Below are 15,982 nucleotides of genomic sequence, written 5' to 3'. Positions count from 1 at the left end.
GTTTTAAATATAAGTGTTAATTTACTACTTTTATTGAACTTCTGTATCACTTCTAACAACATTTGGGCAGTCCAGTCCTAACCCGCGCTGGAACGGGGAGGCTGGCCAGCCTGCCCTGTATCCAACATGGGGTTGGTGTTGGTTGCGGTCTTCCCAGAGCAAGGAGAATTCATTCCTCTTACCCCAGGTAATGCTGCAGCATCCCCAATGAGGCTACTCAGATCTGTGCCACCTCAGGAGGTGGCATAAATCTGAGCAGCCCGGAGTTGCTCTGGATCACCTGGAAGTGGCAGATCCTGGTCCCACCCTCCACTCAGCCATGGCCTGCTCACAGGCCTGCCCGCTGCCTGACCACCCCTTGTCCCAGAACACCTCCTTCCTGCCCTCCCCCCACTCTTCCCAAGCCCCCATGCTGGCCTGACTCAGTGGGCACAGTCTTACTGGTGCGCTGGTGCTTCAGGCCTTCCATTGGCCTCCGGAGGACCTTGAATGGTGGCATGAATATGCTTTACAGCACTTTTGTGACACCTCTGGGCTGGTGCAAGAGACTTGCACCGCCCCAGCCCAAGGTCGGGATTTCACCCTTACTCTTGTTTGTCTCACTATCAGCTAACAGGCAAGCAGCTAATACTAGAATAGTCATTATTTAGGATGGAGTTTCTCAAAATAAAAATACAGTCATGTACTGCTTAACAATAGGGATGTGTACTGGCACCTCTGTCGTTAAGAGGAGCTTGATTCTATGTGAAACCTCCAAAGGTGAGGGGAAGCTCTGCCCCTCTTGCCTCCAGAGGCTTTTCTGAGTCTCCCAGAGGCAGCACGTGGCCACGCGCTACCTCTGCAAGACTCAGAATGCCGGAATCGTGCGAGAGACGTGACTTCCGGTTTCTTCTGGGAATCTGAAAATCATGTCACTTGTGCAATTGGGCCATTCTGAGCCTTGCAGAGGCAGTTCACAGATGTGCACTCTCTGGGAAGCTCACAAGAGCCTCTGGAGTTGAGGGAAACAGGGCTTCCCTCAGTTTCGGAGGCTTGGGGACTCTGACCTTCTGACAAGCAGTGGACGTTGCATATACAACCTGTCACTGGTTGAAAGGTTGTTAAGGGGTGCATACCTGTAAAGGGGGAGCCCGTATCCGCAAGTTCTGTATCCACAGTTTCGATTATCTGCTGATGCAGAGGGCCCCACTCCTCCGCACACCTTCCAGAGGTGAGGAGAGCTGTGCTTCCCTCACCTCCGAGCCCCACAGAGACTGTGTGTGTCTGTCTGCAAGGCTCAGAATGGTCATTTAGGCCAAAAAAGTCATTTCTGGTTTTTTGGCAAAACTGGAAGTGACATTTTTATACCTTTAAAAGGCATTATGAGGGCTGGGGAAGCTCTCAGTCCAGGGTGCAGAGGTGGTCCTGCGTATCTGTGGTTTTCTATATCTACAGAATGAAACTAGATAGAATGAAACCTCATGGATACGGAGGCATGCCTGTAGTTCTTATAGCACATTCAACAACCCTATTCCGAAGGCCAAATCCAGTGCACATTGGGAGCTCAGGATTCACCAGTTCACCCTGCTCTTCATTGGTGCACCTGCTCTTATCTGATGTTAGCGTACTGTAAAAAGGCCTATATGCATATTGCTTTAAGTACAGAAGTTCTGTCTTCATTATCTTTATCCTGTAAAAGCTGTCTGTAAAGATGATGCAAGTACTGCCTAAGTGCATTGAGTTCTATACATGTTGGCTCCTATATAAATATAAACCCTAACATTTGACCGTTGTGTGGAGCAGGGGAAGCTGGTATAATTCCAAGCCTCACAGTCGCCCATCAGTGGTTTGTATTGTCTGCAGTAGGGCCCATGAAACACAAACCCAAAGTAAGAAACAGCTGTTCTGTGTCAGTGGAATATCGCATTGTGTCCGCTGCCTCAAGTAGATTGGTCTCAAATACATTATGAGAACCGGTAGATGTACAACAGAACTATAGTTACCTTATAGTGATTATGGATGTGTATTAAATATAAAAGAGTTCTTTGCGGCTTCAACACTAGCGTTTCCAACTCTATAACCCACCAGCATTTATGTTAAGGCAGAGTGATTGAGTAGATCAGGGGTTCTCCACCGGTGGTACACGAGGCAGTGTTGGGTAGTATGCGCGGTAACCATTGCCTGGTTGTGAGTCTGCGACAAGAGTTTCCAGTGGTGGCAGGAGGCTCAGCCTGGTGGGCTTTTGAATGTGAGAAAAAGCATGGTGACAGGAGGCTCAGTTTTTGAGCATGAGAAAAAGCCCGCCTGTGCACTCTGAGCCTCTTACTGACCATTGCAGTCTCTGAACTCAGAAGTAACTGACGATGTCATCACCAGTTACTTCCGGTGGTACCTCTGAGGAGAGCGCAGCAGCAAGTGGTAAGTTGGGGAAACAGTATTGAGGAACACTGGAGTAGATGAATCATTTGCTCTCTGCTTTGTATGTGGATATTGTATGATTGTTTACAGTCTTCTTTCTTATATAGTATTTCAACTCCAGAAGTTGTCAGCTAGTGCTTGGAGCAGGTGCATTACAAGTGGTTGGCTTGAAAACAATAACTACAAAAAATTTAGGTATGGATTTATCTTTCAGACTTTCTGTAGCCATGTAAATTTCCTTCACATTTTCAAAATAATTATTTGTTAGCTTGCAGCCTTTCAGGCTGGCTGTATTTTGAGTCTTGGCTTGAGGATTTAATATGAATGGATTTCATATGAATTTGTTTTTACATTCCATGTAATAATACTTCCTAATAAAAAATAAAAGAACAGGTAATTTTATATTTTCTGACTACAATTTTTTTTTTTTCCAATGGATCATTTATTTGCTGGTGCAGCAAATCTTGGGTAATACTACCATATATACTCATGTATAAGTCAAAAAATTTATGCCTACAAATTGACCCTGAAAGCCTGAGTCAACCTATACATTGGTCAATGGTGGAACTAGGCTGAGAAGCAGGGCACGGGGTGGAGAAAAAAAGGAGTTCTTTCACTTACCAGTAATTGTGGTATTCAGAGGCAGCCACTTTAGCTTCTTCTGCCTTGCTGTTTGTCCGTGTTGTCTCTCTGCTGTGAATTGAATTGCACACTTCCAGCTATGTGTTATATGTTGTATATGTAGAGTTTCTGGCGTAACACACCAGGCACTGTAAAGAAGGATTTGATTGATAATGCTACTGGTATGTTGTTTACAGTGCACTTACTCTGATAGTGTTTACAAAAAGGTTGTGAAGACCAGAATTTAAAAAAGTTAATGAATAAAAATGTATGTTATGATCTCTTACTATATTTTTAAATAAATTAGAAGCTGTATGGTTCTTAGGTAACAATTACTGGTAGGTTATTTTTCAGGATTTGACCTCAGGTAAAATCAAAATTACCGTCAGACACCCCCCTAAGTTTAACCTCCCAATTTATCTGAGGGTCATAGAACATACCATAGAACATACCATAATTTATTTTTTATTTTTTATTTTGCTCAAAACAGCCCCCTAAGTTTCACCCTGATTTATCCAAGGGTCATAGAAAATTCCATGGTTTGTTTTGCTCAAAACCTGCCCTTGACTTATCTGTGAGATTGACTTATATGTGAGTATCTGTGGTATGTAATCTTCTAAAACAGAAGTGATATTATGCAAACTCTAAAGCAGAATGCTATATATCAGAGTTTTGTATTTTTCTTTCTTTAAAAATTTTTTTGTATCTTTAAAGGAAAATATCTCGGCAAAGTAATTGCTCTTCTGTCTTGTTTTTGGTTTTATAGCCCTTTCATCACGCTGTCTGCAGCTTATAGTACACTACATTCCTGTTATCAGAGTTCACTTTGAAGCTCGTCTACAACCCAAACAGTTCAGCATGCTTAGGCATTTTGACCACATTACCAAGGTATTTTTGAACCATTTTGAACCACATTACCAAGGTATTCTTATTCAAAATATCTCTGTTCTGTTTCTTGATTATAGTGTTAGAAAAATGTGTTTGCTTTTAGGGTTCAAAGTTTAAGAGAGGTTTCCTAAAGTGGGATGGGCTGTTTTTTGGGTGCTCTCAGCTTATGGGTGTGATTTTGAATGAATGCAAATTTATTGCCTCCTTCCAATGCATTAGGGGTGTTCATTTTCCCATCTCCATTTTGGTCATTGGCTATATGTTCTTATGACCCCTTTCCTTTGTCTAGATTAGAATAAAGGTAAGTTCTTCATAGTAAATGCTTGGGCTTGGTAGGTGATGCAAGGTTTCTGTCTCAGTAGAACAGAATCCTGACAAAAATAATATTCTTTTCATTTCAGGATTATCATGACCACATAGCTGAAATTTCAGCAAAGCTTGTAGCCATAATGGATAGTTTATTTGACAAGCTGCTCTCTAAGGTAATGATTGATGGATAGAATGACGCTTCTTAACTAGTCTTCTGCATTTAGTGATCTGCAGAATTCTAAGCCGGAACATAAGTTACTTTTAGTTTTATTTTGTTCAGGTTTTAGTTTTATGTGGTTCTTAAGAAATTAGCCCTTGTAAGAAATTAGCCTACTAGCCCTTATAAGACACCACATACTGTTTTTTGGTGCAGTATAGTGCCAATTTGTTATAGTAATACAAGGTGCTCAGTGGCCCCCCTCCAAATAAACAGGCCAAAAACCATTATTGGACCAGTTCCTGTAGGAGTAAAATTATGCAGGAGTTTGTGCTATACATATTATTTCATTAGAGCAGTGGTTCCCAGACTGTAGGTCAGGACTGACTAGTGGGTCATGGTCTGATTTTTGGTGGCTCCCCAAAGGGTGATAGAAAGCTAACCAATTGCCTCAAGTCTGAGGTTATTCAAAAATCAGATAGATCGCTGCTAATTACTCTGTAAAGAGCTCAGCTCCTGAAGTTTGCAAGCATGTATAACTATAAGGAAAAAATTTTTGAGGTTATTATTACTTATAAACAAATAAAATATTATTCTGATCTCCTTTTTTAAGTCTGGTAAACCTAGGTGGGTCCCAGTAGGGTGTAATTTTAAAAAGTGGGTCCAAATGCTAACAAGTTTGGGAGACACTGCATTAGTAATTACAATCCACAAGCTCAGCAGGTTCTGTATTGCAAATCATAATTGAGAATGAGAAGCTTAAACCATTAGCAGGAAAAAGAGCATTCGGTGCAGCCAAGATTCAGGAGACACGTTCATTGTCTGCATTTCCTTTTCAGTATGAAGTGAAAGCCCCTGTACCTTCCACCTGCTTCAGGAACATTTGTAAACAGATGGCAAAGATGCATGAAGCAATATATGATCTACTTCCTGAGGAGCAAACACAGGTGAGCCAGTTTGAATAGTTTGTCTATTGCTGTTGAACTCTCAAGCACAGTTGTTGAAGACACTTCCGATTCCTCACAGAAAGACATCTCTTACTGTATATTGGCTTACAATATAACCCTCAACATGTTTATCCAGAAGCAAGTCCCATCATAATCAGTTTATTCTCAGGTGTATATAGGAGTTTACTCTCAGGTGTATATAGGATTGCACCCTTGGACTAAGACTTGAGACAGTTGGCTAAGTGAATTGAGTCCCCTGATCCAATTCTCCCCATCTGTGGTTTTAGGCAAGCTTATCCCTCTCACCCTCAGCTCCACACCTGTAAGGTTTTGGGAAGCGCTTATGTGGAAGTGCTTTGCCCACTCTAAAAGCGCTGTCCAGGTACTGCTTATTATTAAATATTAGCTTCAGATACCATATCTAAGTAGTCATTTGTAACATAATGTAACATAACAATTTTAAAAACAAAACTAAGTAAAGGTTATTTTGTTTTTTTACTAAGGCAAGTATGTTGTAATTCCTAGCCCCACTAATCTACTTTGAATGCTGTTTTTGGAAGGGGTACGGAGTTCCCTGGTGGAGGATGGACATTCCTTACAGATGGGTTAGCCCCTCGTCCAGTCATGAGGCAGGCCCACTTAGAACTCTTGACTCCATGCACTGAGTTCCTGATCTCCCAGACCTGTCCTGCCTTGTAGTCAGAATGTATCTCCTCTGATCAACAACTGAGGGCACTTTATCTAAAGGGACTGTGCATTGGAACATTAAGAATAAAGGTCAGCTTGCTGTTGGAGTGTTGTAGCAGGGACAGTTAGTGGGGTGGAGGAATGTTAGTTCTAACATCCAACAGTTTCTTAACTGAACATGTCACTACACTTGCGCAAAAAAGGTAATTTATCTTCTGAAATTCCTGTTCCTGGTGAAGGGTGGGCATTCCTCCCGCCTTGTAACAGATGCAATATCTGTACCAGGTGGTGAGGTGCAGGTTGGGTCGTAGACAGGTTGGGTCGTAGACAGGGTTTCTTGCCCCTGAACCATAAGGTTGAAATAGTACCACAATTAAAATGAATTGAGATTGCTGTAGACTAATATTGGATACAAAGAGTCTCACAAAATTGTGATAGAAGTGGTTGAAAGCAGCTGGGTTCTCAACAGCTTGGTTCCTAGTCTAGGAGATCAGGAACCCAGTGCTTGGATTCATGAGTTCCAACTGGCCCTGCCTCGTGCTTCGGCAAGGGGCTAACCCATCTGTATGGAATGCCCATCCTCCACCAGGAACAGTAATTACTGAAGGCAAGATAATTCCCTTATTTCCAGTAAAAGGATAATAGGTAAATCCTTGCATCCAAGCTTGAAGCCAGTTCAAACTCTGACACTGATGTGCAGTTGTTGAAAATTACTTTTTCCTTGCTTTGGTCAAAGTGGAGTCATAATATTTGTATGTCTCCCCCATGCCAGCGCCGTATGTTCTTGCTGTCCTCTGGCAAATAGACCCTTCCTGTGACCAGACTAGCACATGCATTGGGAGTCTTACAAGTGCTATGCGCCCTTTGTGAAGTGTCACAATGGAAAAGCAGTTTTCTGCAGTCTCGGACCTTTACTTATGAAGGTCCTTTAGTTTCTGTGCTGAAGTGAGAGTGTATAGTAGTACATGAATGAGAAGGTGGCTATGTAAGTTAAACTGAATATTCTTTATGGAACAAAAAACTTTAATACTTTATTAATATATTTTATATTGTGCACTAGATGCTGTTTTTAAGAATTAATGCAAGCTACAAGCTTCACTTGAAGAGGCAGTTGGCCCAGTTAAATGTAGTCAATGATGGAGGACCTCAGAATGGGTATGTTAAATCTGATTTTTTTTAATCCTCAATGCTTATTTTTCTGCTAAACATTTGTGCTGCAATAGGAAGGCAACAGTGCTTTCTGTATTGGCAGCAGTTCTATATTCACCCCAATACAAATTCTACATTAAAATTATTATAATTGTAGATGCAAAGCTCTGTATAATTCATTTCACTAATTAGTCAAACAGTATCTAAAGTGCAATCCTGTGAATGCCTACTCAGAAGTCAGTTCTTTTGAGTTCAGTATAGTAATGGACAGCAAGCCCAGGCCACATAAACATTGTGCATCTAGTCAGGCCAGATTTGTTCTTCAATTATGAAGCATCTTTGCTTGTTGTTTATTTAATCCAAGCAGAAACAGGCTTTACAAAATGTTGTAATGTGGTGGTTCCCAACCTGGGGTAAGTGTATCCCCAGGGGTACTTGCTAAGACCATTAGGGGTACTTGAAAAAGAATTGAATAATGGCAGAAAGAGGCAAGTTTGTATTAGAATGCCTTGCAGAGCTGGAAGGTAGCTAGCTGGCTGAGAAAGCCTCAGCAACTACTAGTTTCTGGTCATCAATTTATGTATTATCAGATATGGATCAGTAGTTTAAAACATATAAATTGAAATAACTTTGTCTGTATTAATTGTAAACATTTTGCTAATATGAGGGGTACAGTTGATGGAAATAGGCTGTCAAGGGGTATGCATGAGCAAAAATACTGGGAACCACTGAATAAAACATGTAGTTCTTTCAGTTGTATAAAGCCAGTAATGTTTCACTAGTATTCTGCTTCTTTCTTCCCACAAGGTTACTGACAGACTTTTAAACTTTGGCCTTGGCTTGAGGCAGTCCAAAAGGAAACTTGGACTAGCTGAACTGCTAATACAGTGGTTTCTTAGTAGCTGTGTTGGTCCCCTCCAGAATAAGAAAACAAGTACTGACCATCTGAGTCTTAACTGTGTTTTAACATGTATGTTTAAAAGCACAAATTCTTTCACAAAACTCCTTCAATTGCTGAAGAGATTTATATTTTTGACCCCCGCACAAGAGTGCTTCTATTCAAAGCTGATTTAAGGCATGAACATAACACGTTTTTGATACCTCATTCTCTTGAAACTCTTTCCTGCTAGGCTAATAGGATGTTCATAGTGTTCAAAGCTGGCTGCTTGGCATAAACTTGTAAGCCTGGTTGCTAAGAGGGAATTTCTGAAGCATGGGAAACAGAAAATGTTTCCCTTTTTTGTCCCTTCCCCGCCTCCAAAGCTGCTCAAAGGGGGAGTGTTCTGGGGTGATTGTATTAACTGTCTGGTTCATTTCCCCATGCCTGAGGTCATTCAGGACTTCCGGTGGACTGCCAACTGTAGTAACTGGAAACTCCCTCAGCATGGTCAAGAATCCATCAACCCCTGGGGGCAGGCCCTCTTAATAACATCGTGTTGGTTTGAAGATCCCCAAAACTCTAAACACTATTGTGAAACTATCTGTCCATGTCAACTGCATTTTACATCCTCTGTTCATAGATTGCCTTTGTTTTATACAGTCACAGCCAATCAAGTGTGTCTGCAATATGTGCAACAGCTGATATTATCTAAGGCCTATGTGAGGCCTCCCTAAAGCAGGTGCTGAACAAGAGGTTTGGACAAAACGTATTGCTCTTTGCTTTGTTTCACCCATAATATTTGGAGTGATTCATATTGGCTGACCAGACTAGCCACTAATCCACACCCCCCCCCCAATCCAGCCCTCTGGGCTTTTATTTCTTATGAAATAGGACACTTCATAATAAAATTAAATTTCTTTTATTTCAACCTTATGAAATATGGTATGCAGTATCCACATTGGAACCCCATCTTAGATAGAGGCTGGTTTGTGTAACATGACTGAGAGCCCAATCCTATCTGATTTTCCAGGACTGGTGCAGCTAGTGGTGGGGGAATAGTCACATAGGCTGACTCAATGTATGGGAGCATTTGTTCCCTTACCTCAGGGCTTCATTGCGACTGCACCAGAGCTGGAAAGTTGGACAGGATTGGGCCCTGAGTTGGTGAGGAAAGTGGTTCCTCAACCTTGCCTGACAGTTTTCTAGGTACAGCAAAATGGGAAAATACTACACACTCAGAGGGAGGTCAGGTAGTATTGCACTGACTTCAATTTGGCTCAGGACAAAGCCTCCATTTAAAAGTTAAAAAAAAATTAATGCACTTAAGCACCCGCTACGAATAAGTGGTGAATAAACAAGGGTTAGGGCTGTCCTTCTTCCTCCTGAATATTTGAGCAGGTTCCTGTTTGATGCCAATACAGCATTCTGTTTTGCCCATTTTATTCCTGAAGAGCTATGCTATTCAACCATTCTTGCTAACAAAATGCCTTAACACAGCATTTTTCAAACAGTGGTTCGGGACTTGTTTTCTGATGGATCCTGCAGAGCCTCTAGTGAAAACACAGGTGATGGAAAGTCCAATAACTAATTGCCTCAAGTCCTGAGGTTATTCAAAAATCAGATAGCTGCTAACTGCCCTGCAAAGACCTGAGCTCCTACAGTTTGCAAGCTTGTGTAAATATAGACAGATAAATGTTTGAGTGTTTTTTCTCCTTCCAACAATGACAGGAAATGGGGGCAGGTGAAGGCTGCGTCACATATCTAAGCCCCTCAGGCCTTGAGGCTGCAAGAAATGGATCAAGTTTTTTGCAAACACAATATTACTTGTAAACATTTCTTTCTGGATCATGTTTTTAAAGTCTTGAAAAGATAGGTGGGGCCTGATATTTTAAAAAGTGGGCACCTGTGCTAAAAAGTTTGAGAACCACTCCCTGAATAATTATTCTCTATTAATTTTGTTTTGGAAAATGGACACAGAAGACATCAGGATTGGAACAACAAATTGACCACACAATTTTTAAAGACTTATTATATAGACTTAATACTACCATTTTGATAAACAGGTTTGTCTATGATGCATCCCTCAATGTCTTTATGTCTTGTTTCTAGGCTGGTTATGGCAGATGTAGCTTTTTACACTGGAAACCTCCAAGCTTTGAAAGGGCTTCAAACCCTAGACTTAAACATGACTGAAATCTGGGAACAGAAGAGGTGATAATTCAGCAGACCATTGAGTTCCCTCCTTGCATGGGATGATTTCTTATTTGTGGAAGGTGAACACTTGGCACCTAGAAGAGGAATGTCTCTTGAAATTTGGTGAAATCGTTATAGGAATGATTTCAGGAGTGTCCTTTATCACAAAAAGATCAGTTCTCTGTCCAATTTCTTTATTCTCTGGAACCAGGCTCAGGTTTCTTTGGACCAAATCCAAAAGAATACATAGCTGTAACACAGCTGTAGTTGTCTAGAGAGTGCTTTGTAAATCTTTATATTAAAAAGATGCTTTGCATTTCCTCTAGTGCAATGAAATTCACCTTTGGTGTCTCACCTTTATTTAATGATGGTACAGTTGGAAAATTCTTACTGTGGAATTCTAGAAAATGCTTTCACTAGAAACTATACTGCTAAATTATTTTTTTACAATGTTTCTATAAAATCTTGATTACATACATAGATTCAGACTTGTTAAGGTGCATTCATGTTCCAGAATGTTTCTTGCAGCTGTTCTTCATATTGCCTCTAGAAGACAAGATTTTAAATACTCACCTGAACTTGTAAGTTAAGCTATAGAGCTCTACAGCTGTCCCCTAGTTCTACAGGGGTGAGTGGTCAAGACCATTGGGTTGGTTCATTTTGCCAAAATGTTCTGAGATAGATGATAACACTGGACTTCTAATTTCTCAGTTTTCACATACTCCTTATCTCCAATTGTCCCTCAGTAGACCCATCAATTTAAAGCTATTTTAAACATTTATTTATACACTTCTATAAAGTGCAGTAGTAGGTGAGGTATGACTTAACTTATGAAGGTTTTTTTAATGCTCTTTCAGGCTGGTACCTGCCTGTATTAAGTAAATGAAGTGCCTGTGTATTTCACCTCACAGCATTTTTACCTAAATCCAGTGAGTGCCTAATCTTGTGATGATTATGTACAATGATAGTGTTTGTGTGCCTATGGTTTCCTTGGACAGGCATGCCTATCTGTTACCATTAGCAGAAGTCATTGTCAATCAAAATAAAGCTATACAAAGAGCTGTTTAAGAGACCTCTTTAATGACAGGAGCTTAATTTAACACTAAGTTTGGCTTTAACAAAAAAGAGAATGATTAGGCCAGACCAAGGGATGGGATTGATCTTTATTTCAGTACCTGTACAGATGTGGAATTTGTTTCCACATTTATGTAAATACATGATTTGATTGTGTGAACATTGAGTACACTGAACTATTCCATATTTAAAAGTTGACCACAGCTTTTAAAGGGTAACATCGAAGAGAGAGAGAAGCTAGAGGAGGATTGATGGTGACAGACGTACCAATTCACATGTTTCATTCTCAAGTGTCTTCTCTTGGGTAAACACAGGAGAGCAACAACTCCAGCTTTAGAGCACAATAAAAGTGTGGTATTGAACTATCTGTAAAAAGGTGAGTGTGGCTTACTGGAAGAATAGTATAGCTTGGAAGTATTAACTAAGGGAAGGCAAACAATGTTAACAATTAAGTACTAGATTTCTTATACAGCTGACTGCCCTTAGTAGTAAAATAGCTGGGGTTATACTTCATAAAATAATCACACAATAGTTAACACCCTATTGCTTCACAGCTTTTGTTATAAGCAATTCAAAACTCATTGAACATCAGCATGTTAAACTTCTTACATAAGAGCTGCCTGCCTTTCCTTAAGACAAACAATATTGCACTTGATATTAACTGAGTTACAGAACCATCTTAATTGCATCTCCTTTTAAAGTATTTTTCATTTAAAAGTACAAGAAAACTACTTTGAAATAACACTGTAGGGTACAGTGATTAGATAACTAAGGATATAGGCCACCTGTGCATACATCTAATGCCTACAGGTTCTTCCAACTGAAAAACTGTTCTAATAAAATAACAGTTGTATAAATTCACAGCAGATCTCAGTGGTCCAGAATCCGAAGATTGCCAGATACTATTTTGTTCTCCAAAACGGCTCCTGGTGGGATATCTATCCTGTCTCCATGGTTTGCAATAATGATGACTGTTCCCTGGATAATAAAAACAAGTTTCAGATGTGATTTTGGGGGGGGGGGGGGAAGCTGTAATAGTCCAATTAACTGGCCAGAGACTTGAACCCTTAAATTTGGGTTGTGTGTGTTTAACTCTTTACCTTGGTAATAGATTTTGAATCAGTTTAGCCACACTATACAGAATGATTTTTCAAATGCACGATAAGCATTTGACTGGAGAACATTTCTGCAAACATGCAGTGTGCATATATTAACAGATCTCAAAACTTCACACAGTTGTCAGATATGTTGGACAATTTCATTCATGAAATATTTTCTCTATTAAGTAGCATAACAGGAACACAACAGTTTTAGAGCCTTTCCTCTCCAAGCAGTGAATAGCAGCAAAAGTAAATACCCTTGTTTAGGTGTTTGTTTCCAGTGAGTAAGATAGGTTTACAGCCTAAGTCTTACTGAACACAATGGGCTTATTTCTGAATAAGGCAAATATTTTCAGACACCTAACCCAGAGATTTTCAACCTTTTTCATCTCACAGTACACTGACAAGGCACTAAAATTGTCAAGGCATACCAATAAGTTTTTGACAATTGACAAGGCCTCCTAGTTAGGGGTTTACATCGCCCATTGGCTCTACTAATAAATGAGCTTCCCCCAAATTCCTGTGGCACACCTGTGGACCAGTCGCAGCACACCAATGTGCCACAGCACAGTGGTTGAAAATGGCTGACCTAACCATTGTCTAAATTAGCTACATCTACAATATTGTGTACAGTTGTGGTTACTCCATCTCAAAAAGGCACAGAAAGGTAACTAACAGCTAGCTCCTAAAGATGCTTAATGAGAAATGTTCGGCTTCGTTCAATGGAACTTGATTCTAAATTCAATTCTACATAGGATTGCAGCTGAAATCAAAGGCTTGGTGGACCTTCTTATGAACTGTGTGTTGCTTTTTAATTAAGAAAAAAATGACTGGGTAGAAGGGACATGTTTGTTTTTTATGAATGGCTTATACATGGGATAAAACTCAGACTTTTTTTCTTCCATTTTATAAATACTGTAACTTGTAATGTTCACTGAAGCTTATTGACAGTATGGTCAGAATGACAAAGTGTATACTTAGTCTTGGAACTCTAAAATGAAGTGATAACTAGATGAGATAACTGATAGCACGTTTTAGAGAAGAGTGGTGCATGCATTTCCAGCCAACTTCAATGGTATTCCAAGGACCAATTTTAAGAATGTTTGGTATTATGGGGGCTGTGAAATATTTGGAATATGCCAGGTTACTAACTAGCACATGTATCTGGATGGCCATTCCAAAATTATTCCACCTTAGAACGACAGAGGACAAAAGCTTGCTGCTCTTTTTCCTTGATTAAAGTGCACCATTGGGCAAGAGAAACGGACTGCACAGTCTCCAAGCAAGTATGACAACTAAAGATTCGTATAAAGTTTGGCTGTGGGGACGAAGGTTAAGACATGGTCATAATTTAAGAATAATCACTTCAACATGGGAGATAAAAGGTGTGAATGCAACATTTGAGGAGTTTATCTCTTATTAAGTCACAGAAACTACAACAGGTACTTATGGTCTTCAACAACCACATTGTGCCTCCGAACTGGATATGCACTCAGAGAAGGATCAAAATGTTGAGTTTGGGTTGGGAAATGTGGTGTTCAAAAAAGAAATGGCAACCTAGAGGAAGGTGTGACATCTATGTACAAGGAAAGACACATGCATTTATTGCTACACAAAGCTTTAAATGTGTACTACTTTAAGTCTCGTAAAAATATGCAATGCAAGACTTTAAATTTAGTACCGATGCATCACCAATTTATAGCTTTTTCACTTAACATTTCAAAGGCCTAGAACTATATCTGCACAGCACCAATTTTTTAATTTGTATGTTTAAATGCTTATGGTATTCTAACAAGAAACCATTTTGCTATACTGAGGTAGACATGTTACTTAAGCATCAACACTTGGATGCCACATATTTTTTTCCAGCAGATATGCATCCCTATATCCTATAAAGTTCACATAGAAAATTGAAAGGGAGCAATGACTTGCCTCAAATACACACAAAGTGAGGAAAACAATATTTGTGATAGCTTCAGTGACATTCTTCCAGTGGCACAGAGATACTGCCCCACATGTATTACACAATATGCCTTTTCAGATCCCAACATTCATAGTGAAACGCAGAGCTACACTTAAATCTTATGGCAGGTTGACAGACAAATACTGGATTTTGTCTAACACTATATTTGCATTATCAAGCTACACAAAGTCAAAATTTCAACATCTGTGTACAACAAATTATAACCAACCTTTAATGCAACATTTTTGCCAAAGGTGACATCGCCTGAAACAGTCAGATGATCTAGTTCGAGCATATCTGGTATACTTTCAAACCTCCTCAGATAGTCTTGAACCTTTTTAAAAAGGAAAGATGCAATTATGATTGAATCACTACCAAAGCATACTAGCCTCTTCACATCAAGATTTGCTTGATTTAACAAGCACTTCATCTGCTTCCCCAGGATTTATAGTAGAGATGAGGATTTTCTAAGTGAGGGCAAGCATTCACAATCTGGTTAATCCCATTGGTTAAATTAATTACTGCAGCATTTATACTAAACATTTCACCTGCACTTTTTACTCGAGAGCCATGCTTACCTTGGTGAAAGAGCTTCCCAGTTTGACTAATGGCACAGTAGGGAATTCCCTTTTTTCACTCATTGTTAAAGATCCTGCATTAAGGCTATACAGGTTAGACATCACAAGCAGAAGATCAGATGTTGTCTTAACAGGCAGGAAGCGGCTACGGGGTACATTAATTCCCAGAGAATTCTCAAAACTTTTAATAGCAGCACCAACAGCGGTCTCCAACTGAATAACATTTAAACCACCATCCAAGGTCTGGAAGAGAAAGTTTAATCAGTAAGATAAAACTAGTCAAGCATCATATTAGTATGAACAGATTGAATACATTTCATGGATTTATAAACAAAGTCGAATTGGAAGTTCTTTGTATTTGCTGCATTTAAAAAAGACTTTGCCATTTCTGTCATTCCCAAGTCATGGCACTGAGATATAAATGTACAGCAACAATAAAGCATTATGTTATTGATCCACTCAACCGTATGCACAATGCCCATACATGGAGAATTCCAGAACATCATTACCATTCAATTCCATGACCTCACAGCATGCACAGATGGACATTCAATGCACCAAGCCACTAGGGAGAATGGAATGTCTGCCTGACTCCTAGATCCCTTTCCAGCCTGCCTCCTCGCTCAAATAATACATATTCAGAAATTCTGTTTGGAGGGAGAAAGGCTAGATGGGGATATGGGACAAGTACACAACCTCCCATTCCATAGGATGTCTGGCATGGCGCCTGTACATGCTGCAACAGGAAAGGGGAAACCAGGCTCTGCTGTACACTATACAAGGCTCTATCTGTGTGGCTATTTTTGTCCATGATAGACTGAATTGAGTCCTGTGTGTGTTTATTTTAATTCAACTCAATCCCAGTGAATTTTACAGCAATTTCAAAATTACTACTATCCCAAGAGTATTCTACAATCTAAGTAATAGGTATCAATAGCTTGAAGGCAAATGTAGGCAGAACAACCACCAATTCATTTCCACTAACCAACATTTTCATGTCCAATACTCCACTCACAATGTAACTCCTAAACATGCACAT

The 15,982-nt window shown here is 39.9% G+C and overlaps 2 protein-coding genes across 3 annotated transcripts in view; one reads left to right on the top strand and one right to left on the bottom strand.

Moving 5' to 3' along the window:
• The window catches only part of VPS54 (VPS54 subunit of GARP complex), a 53,984-nt gene extending 42,697 nt beyond the window's left edge, over nt 1-11,287 (top strand). The window contains exons 20-25 of the mRNA XM_066638930.1: nt 2,505-2,592; nt 3,785-3,906; nt 4,308-4,388; nt 5,212-5,319; nt 7,067-7,161; nt 10,145-11,287. Coding sequence (XP_066495027.1) covers nt 2,505-2,592; nt 3,785-3,906; nt 4,308-4,388; nt 5,212-5,319; nt 7,067-7,161; nt 10,145-10,250 — 600 coding nt within the window. The 3' untranslated portion in view covers nt 10,251-11,287. The remainder of the gene's footprint in view (nt 1-2,504; nt 2,593-3,784; nt 3,907-4,307; nt 4,389-5,211; nt 5,320-7,066; nt 7,162-10,144) is intronic.
• An 85-nt stretch (nt 11,288-11,372) lies between these two features.
• Nucleotides 11,373-15,982, bottom strand: part of UGP2 (UDP-glucose pyrophosphorylase 2) — a 41,884-nt gene continuing 37,274 nt past the window's right edge. For both annotated transcript variants that reach the window (XM_066639104.1, XM_066639055.1), the window contains exons 8-10: nt 14,944-15,186; nt 14,595-14,699; nt 11,373-12,280 (exon numbers count right to left, since the gene is read on the bottom strand). In XM_066639104.1, the coding sequence (XP_066495201.1) occupies nt 12,173-12,280; nt 14,595-14,699; nt 14,944-15,186 (456 nt within the window). In that variant the 3' untranslated portion in view covers nt 11,373-12,172. The remainder of the gene's footprint in view (nt 12,281-14,594; nt 14,700-14,943; nt 15,187-15,982) is intronic.

The sequence above is a fragment of the Tiliqua scincoides genome, chromosome 1 (assembly GCF_035046505.1).
Source record: "Tiliqua scincoides isolate rTilSci1 chromosome 1, rTilSci1.hap2, whole genome shotgun sequence".
NCBI classification, from domain to species: domain Eukaryota; kingdom Metazoa; phylum Chordata; class Lepidosauria; order Squamata; family Scincidae; genus Tiliqua; species Tiliqua scincoides.
The sequence above is the reverse complement of the archived record's forward strand: the minus strand, read 5'-3'. Positions and strand labels throughout refer to the sequence as shown.